Genomic DNA, 7758 nt, shown 5'->3' on the forward strand with positions numbered 1-7758 from the left:
CGGGGCCGCGCAGGGCGCATCGCACCGGGAGCGCGTCCCAGGGCCAGCAGGGCCGGAGAGACGGACGCGTGTCCCGAAACTGCCGCACGCCCGGAGCCGAGCGAGCCAGCCCCGCACCGCACCAGCCTCGAGGAGATTTCACCTCTTACGTTCGCGCTAATCAGTTTTCCACAGTAGATTGCTAATAATCAATATATCAGAATAAGGCAAGATCTCTAAAATTTGTTTCCTTTTGGCAGTACTGAAATGTAGTTCAAAGCACTGTGATATGACAATGGCACTCAGCAACATCATGTACTTCACATTTAACACTGAAATCAGTGTTTGAGCAGCTGAAAGATATCCCAGGGCTCCCATCTATGCACAAGGGAGCTCATTCATCCACACAGTTGCTTTAGTTAAAGGATCCATTACACCCCTGGTTTTATCAGGACAAGTACCACGGACTGTGACACCATTCTCCAAGTTAAATGAAGCAACAACTAAGGTTTATGTAGGTCTGTTTGTGCGGCTTGTGTGTGGATAAGAGCACGCAATTATCACAAAATTAATGTAGAATTGTTGTTGGCAACATTTGAAGTATCATTTGAAAGCCAGAATGACAGTCCATTCTGCTGAAGGAGGTAGGCTCTACCACATTCAAAGATGCAGAGCATTGTAATAATAGTAACATCTCTTTTTACCTGACCATAGATGACTGCATGCTTCCTAATCACTAAAGAAACCACATTGTGCAAGTTCAGGATGCCTGGATGTTACCAAAAGTTCTGAAGGTCAAAAATGTGTCATAAAGACTAGCATAATAGTAACAAGTTGTGGATAAACTTCTGACGAAGGTGAGGCATCTGTAATATTCCGTTTATGACTTAATTCATGTGTATGTACATACATTAGTACCTCTGCACAAGAACCAAAGCCCATCCCACATGTAACACTCTGAGCTTCCTCCTCAGTCATGGTCACGCTGTTTGTGACTGTTCAGATTGAATGCACCAATGGTATCACCTTTTCATTACTAGCTTTTAAGTATTATCCATCAGCCTTTACTGTTCTGTGAGCCCAGATTACCCCAAGAAAAAATCACAGGAGTCCTTTCCTACCATCATGCCTCTGGATTCATCCACTAACTCTCTCCAATGGTTAAAAACAAAACAAAACAAAACAAACCCTTATAGCCCTCAGCTGATAAATGGTTACATTAAGAAAAGGAAAGAGAGCAAGAGAGGCAACCTAACATTTCACTAATTCTAAAGTAGCAAACAAGTACTCCTGACCAGTTACAATGATCTGCATATTCTACAGTAAAAGCTCAAAACACTGGTAAATAATTTGGAAAAACAAAAACAAAAACCAACAAAAAACCTCAGTAAAAAAATATTTTTACTTTAATTGCTATGGTGGTGTTTTCCTCTAGAGATTCAATAAATTGTTAGATATGCTTCTGAGTGTTGTGCCCCACTGTACTCTCTAGAGATTACAGACTGAAACCCTCTTCTGCAAAAGCAGCATAACAAAACTGTCGCTGAAGCAGGACAGGTGACAGTGCTCCAGGCATTCCCAGAGCTGCATTCCCACCAGGAGAAGTCAGAGCTCTGCTGTCAGAGGCCTGGGCCGACTCAGTCCTCTTAGTCTCATAAGACAGTGCTTTTAAAGAAGTCATCACACTTTGTGGACCACAACAAAATAGAAGAAATATATCTAATAGTCCATCTCAGTTCCAGAATTACTTCCAGTAAGAATTATAGTTGGAGAAGCTGTCTCATAATTCCCTGAAAAACTCTGTAAATAACAGCTGAAAACCAGAAGAAAATCTATTTCAAAGGCTATTAATATGATTAAGCTATAATACCTTCAAATGAATTCTTGCATCAGTAGCTAATTTAAGAGGCCCATCTCTTTCAGATGCACAAGTACATAACAAGGGCAGAAACCAAGGAGCATAGCTTAGCTCTGTACCAGCAGCTCCCAACAGCACGCAAATGACCTTCCTGCACACCAGCTAGGCAAGATGTATGTGAGAAGTTATTTTTGGTCACAGCAACAAAAGGAAAAATAAACGTACCTTCTGTCACCCCAGTATCTATAGTTCCTTTTACTTGACTGAAGCACCACAGCACATCCTGCATGAGGCTTCCAAATCCTGCCAGGAAAACACATTCAGAAAGAAGATACAGTCACATAGGTACATAGCTTGTCCTTTTTTAAATGACCATACATGTACACACATGCACATACAACGTGAAATCTCTGCATGAAGATAAATATCTGCTCACCTGGTGTCATGCTTCCATGCAAAGTGCAAAGCTAACACTGCAAAGCTGAGAGCATCGTGCCTGCGTTATGAATCACCCGTCTGTTCTCTCTGTGCCATGGCAGGGCTGTTGGGAAGTGGAGCCGTCGGAGTCAGTCCCCTCCACATCACTGGCAGCAGCACAGCAGTCAGGAGGCCCTATAGTCATGGTCTTTGTCACAGCCTCTCTCCATCAGAATACTAATGCTCCCAGTCATTTCCAGCACTGTTAGAGAGGGAGTGAAACAGGAAAAAGAACTACTGCCACAAAAAAATTTTTTCCCATTTGTGGTCAGTGTAGTTGTGAACTGCTTGGCAATGAACCCAAGCAGCATGGAGCTGCTTTACAATACATTATAACACTTTCATCAAAATCTGCCTGCAATCACAAGTGCCTTATAGCTGCTTTAAAAGATTACTACAGACATTTCTATTGCAAGGGATATTATTAAGCTGTACCGCTTTCAGCTGTGTTTGATGCTGCAGCAATACTCTGTGTTAAGACTCTCTGAGAGAAATTAGGATTTCATCTACCACTGTTCCTTGTTTTCTTGACAGGTCAGCAAAATTTCCCTTTCTGTAACATAGTTTTCACTGTTCCACAAAAAATCCACTGCCTCAAAGGACAACTTGCTTCCTTTCATCCTAGCACATGTTTTATCTCAAAGCATTTCCAGGCATGAAGAAAGCAGGAAAATGGAGCCATGAGGAACAGTAAATGTCGTCTCACCTGTTTTACGCACAGGTGAAATGGGTAACAGAAAATGTGGGTATTTCAAAGTCGACAGGTGTGATATTGAGGTCAGTCTGGGATCATGCCATGGAGACTCAGACTTGTTACTTCTCTACAAAAGAAAAGGAAAACATGGTACTGGGAGATAACGTCCAGTAAGGGATATGACCAAGCTATATGGACTATGCTGTAGCCTAACTGAATGTGAGATTTCTGTCAGATTTTATGTTTTTGTACATTAATACAGGTATATATTAAAAGTAATGTAATCATGTGGAATACATAATAGGTACAAAGTCAAGAGTGATTTTTATTTTATTGGATTATTCAAGCCAAATATAAGGGGAAGATGGAGCTTTAAGGATACGAAAGGGGGAGGGTGAGGATTAAATGCTGCATCCAGGCAATGGGGAGATGGCCATTTTTCAGAGGCTCTGTGGTGCTTCTTGCTGCTTGGGCAGAAACTTTGATAAGAGTGACAGTAAGTCTAACATCTGGGCAGTTTGCAGGGTTCTGTCTCAGATCTTCACTGTCATAAACATTGCTCTTCAATATATTTTTTGCCCAACAGTCTCTGACAGGATTTGTTCCTGTCCTCCCCACTGTGGTTCTCACACTGACACCAGGGGTGGTTTATTCCTGATTTGCACTGGAATTGCTGACAGTAGCAGACAGGGTTTCTTAGCCCTTGGTACCCCCAGACTGTTACAGACACCAGGCTGGGTAAAAGCCTGTAGTAACCGAGCCCCCCTTTCATATGTTGGAGATAGGTGATTTAAAGGAAGTTGTGGTTTTTAAGGTTTATTGCTAACTTAATTTCTGAAATTTCTCTCTGGACTGTGTAGACCTCACCTGTAATTTTTGGAGTTCTTTCTCTTAGCACACCAGTTCTTGCTTTCAGGATGAAAGTTCACTAATGAAGTGCATGTCTTATGATATTGATGTATAGGAAAATCTTGCCTGCAAGCTTGGTCTCTCTTGCCAGCATGCAAATTAAAAGCCTTTTCAGTGTAAGAATTTGAAGAACTCTTTTAAAAATCAAATATGCCTGGGGAAAGGCTGCACATGGATATTGATTAATTTTATCTGTACTGCATCCAGCCCTGGGACTGAACAAGTCCAAATGCTGTGGGAGAGCATCTGTTTGAGGTGCACACGACAGGCCTGGAATGCTGATGGAAGTGGATGATGTACACAGGGGTCCTGTCCCAGTGGGAGAGATTATGGTACATACTAGTGAAAAGGAGTGGGAGGAATACTTTTACATCCCAGCCGCCTATTGACACCTTGTTTGACCACGAACCAGTGTTAACTAATGAGCTCCACTTCACTGCAATGAAAACAGACACACAGAGAAGTTGTTAGTCACTGTTAACAACCCAGCTTGCTGGAGGAGAGCTGTCACACACTCACTGTTGATTTGTGTGCACAAAGCTATGCATAAAGCATTTGTTTCAGTAGAAACTTACTTAAAACTTTACTTAACTTCATTTCCATATTATGATTTTCCCCTTAGTTGTTTTTTGCAATGTAAATATTATGGAAAGGGTTTTAAAAAATCAAAACAATGACTGTTAGGTGGTTTTCATTGTGCCAAAAGAAGGAAAACAAGTAAGTGAAGTGAGGTGGATTTTCTTTTATCTATTTATGTTGGAAAGAGACTCTCCTTATTCCAGGTGTAAGTAGAGCTGGAGGAAGGGAATGTGTGAAGCATAATTCAGTGTGAAAGGAAGGCTGCAGTGAAGGGAAACCCCTTGGTATAGGAGGGAATGTGGAGAGCCAGAGGTCAGAATCCTCTGACCGTATGTGACAGAGACTGGGACAAGGACTCTGCATTGCCAGTGGATTCACTTACCAGGAGCAGTATTGGAGAATACTGGAGAATACTAATATATTAATGGCACAGTTAATGCCACCATTAATATATAAAAGCTTTTATCCAGTAGTCTCTCTGTAGAGAATGTCTTCCCTCTGGACGCACTTTAGATTCCAAAGTCCTGTTCTGCCTTAAATTCTAGTGACCCCTAGCTGAGGAATCCAAGTGCTTCACATCCTGCAGCCAGGAAAAGTCATTCCTCAGTGTGTTCTCTGAACTGGAGCTCAGACTCTACAGAAATCTTGCTGGGATTGGTGTGTTTAAAAATGCAGGCTCCGGGACACTGTGGTTTGCATTATGAAAAGGATGTCCAAGGTATTTTCAGAAGCAGACACCTCACAGCATATATCAGAGTGAGTGCAGGTGCCATTGTCTTTGCTGTGTCAAGGGCTGGGGAAACTGTGAACGGGATAAGGCACCAGGGACAGATTTGCCCATCCAGAAAAAACTTGATCCCTGACCATGGGAGAGCCCGTGCTACAGGAGGGGAGCCCTGGGTGGTCCAAACCTCTGCACAGGCTGCAGTGAGTTTTAACCTCGATTAAATATGTATATCAATACCTACACTTTGGGACTGGCAGCCACCTGCAAAGCATTCAAGACCATTCTAATCCACAGTACGAGCTGTGGGCAGCGTGTGAAGGTGAGCCCACTTTAATCACAGGAGATGCCAGCAATGGGTATTGAAATCTAACACATTGCAAGCATACCATAATGTTAACAGTTCACTAGAAGATTACAGCTGAGTTAGGGCTGCTCAGTATAATTTCACTTCTTTTAAGACTTAAGGTTCCAGAAAATACATAGAGTAAGTATAGCAAAACTTCTCGGTTTTTGTAAGCCATTGACAAAAATTAGCTTGATACTTGAACCAAAAGTATAGTTAGCTGAATAGTTAAAATTGTAAAAGTGAATAAAACTTTTAAAAATTATTTTTTAATTCAGTGGCAGCCATTAGGGTCTTTACCCCCTCTGACCTTTGCACACCCCAGGGGTTTGCCTGGCATGGCCAGGCCTGGGGAGAGGTGGGGTTCATGTGCTGGCAGGGTGTGTGGGTTGGTGGCAGGAGCCTCTTGGAAGAGAGGGATCAGCCGTGCCTCCTCTCCATTAGAAGGCACCAGAGATCCACCATGGCTCTCCCATTTCTTGAGCCAGGAAAGCTGGAGGTGGCTGTTGTGCATGATGGGTGACTTAGAGAGCCCACTTCAGTTCCCTGAGTTTCTTCTTCTAGTACGAGTGAAAAAATTCCCCTACTTGGGACATGCCTCCTGTTTCTGAGCTGACACTCACAAGTACAGTTTTCTTGAGAAAACTGGGGGAAATGTTCTACTGATTTTTTTCTTCTAAGTGTGCCCTCTTTCTATTGCAGACCAAAGCCCCAGCTCTAGGACACGAGGGTCTCTGTTTCCCATGGAAAACTAATCCCTCTGCTGCACCAAGCAGAGCAGTCTTCTCCCATTGCCCTGTGGGGAACAGAGTTGGCTGTTTCACAGGAGCTGTTGCAGAAGAGCCTTCTGTTATCTCATTTGCTGTTTCTTTGGCTTACTCAGCAATTAGGCTTTAATATTTTATTTCTGCCAACATACAGAGATCCTGAAACTCTCCAGATGACCCAGGGACCAACTCTGGACTACTACTTTTGTAACGTTTCCACAACTGAGTCCACTAATTTTATTGAATTTGTCCTGGATTCTAGCTTCTGTTGGAAATAAAATCTGAAGAATAATGTTTAGAAAAGAATTCTAATTACTTAAGGTAACAATTTTCAAACTTCATTTAAATCACTCATGTGAAAGGTCAAATAGAAAGGATTCTCAATCCAGCAAATTTTAGTCTATTCAGGAAAAGCTGCTTTGGACATGCAGAAGACCACAGGTGGGTCCTCTGAAAGGTAAAGTTTGACCTTGGGCTGGGAAGGAAGTCTTGGGTATCCCCTGATGCTGGAGCTGTAGATAAATCACTAACCATTCCCTGCAGCATGAACACCTTATCCTACCCACCACAGATGGTTTAGTTTAAACCACTTTGTTACTTGACTTCTGCGTGGTAACTGCTGGATCCCCATCCTTGCTGTAGGGCTGTGCAGGTCATCTCCCAGGACAGGAGCTGGTGTCCTGACATAGAGCTCACCTGGCCCGGGAGCCCTTGTACGTGTCCTCACCTCAGAGCTGGGTGTTGAGGACAGCTGTTCCCTGGTCCAGGCCAGCTCTGCAGGAATCTAGCCTCTTTCTCCCTCTGCAGCCCACGGGTCTATATTTCAGACAATGTGAATTGGTTTAGATAGTTTTAGGGGAGCCCCAGCTGTGTTTCGGCTTATTGGTTCTTCTCCAAGTAATACATGAATACGGCTAAAATTGGGTAATTGCTCTAAATTCTGTCCTCCCTGGGGCAAAGATTGCTCTCCCTTAGAGCCCTGGGAGTCTGAGCCTGCTCCTAGCACTCAGGAATGAGAGGGGGAAAGCCAGTGTCCGAAGAGTATGGACAATGGGGTGGGCAGTGAGGTGTCTCTCTTCCTATGGGATCCTTACAGTGGGAATGCGAACAGGAAGGGGAGGCAGTGTGACCCCGGCACTCGGCCTTACCCAGATCAGAGTGACCGAGGCTAGGCTCCGACGGGATCCCCCTATGTGACCTGTCCCCCGAGGCGGGGGTGTATGCACCCGGGCACGGAAAGCAGAGCCTGTATCACCCTTCCAAAAACAGCAGAAGTCACGGCACGACGCTTGTAGAAGAGCAAGGATAACCCCGCAGCGAGGGGCGGCAGAGGGGTTCGGGCGGTGGGGCCATCAGAGGGACTGCCGCTCCTCGCCGCAGGGCGGGGACAGGGACACCCTCCTGACGGCGCGGCGGGCCCCGGGG

The 7758-nt window shown here is 44.2% G+C and overlaps 1 protein-coding gene across 1 annotated transcript in view; it reads right to left on the reverse strand.

Moving 5' to 3' along the window:
* Nucleotides 1-2376, reverse strand: part of PPP2R2B (protein phosphatase 2 regulatory subunit Bbeta) — a 68359-nt gene extending 65983 nt beyond the window's left edge. Inside the window, exons 1-2 of the mRNA XM_008629036.2 lie at nt 2274-2376; nt 2063-2140 (exon numbers count right to left, since the gene is read on the reverse strand). Of these exons, the coding sequence (XP_008627258.2) occupies nt 2063-2140; nt 2274-2283 (88 nt within the window). The 5' untranslated portion in view covers nt 2284-2376. The remainder of the gene's footprint in view (nt 1-2062; nt 2141-2273) is intronic.
* Between the last annotated feature and the right edge of the window lie 5382 nt (nt 2377-7758).

Source organism: Corvus brachyrhynchos, unplaced genomic scaffold, assembly GCF_000691975.1.
Source record: "Corvus brachyrhynchos isolate BGI_N302 unplaced genomic scaffold, ASM69197v1 scaffold21, whole genome shotgun sequence".
Lineage (NCBI taxonomy): Eukaryota > Metazoa > Chordata > Aves > Passeriformes > Corvidae > Corvus > Corvus brachyrhynchos.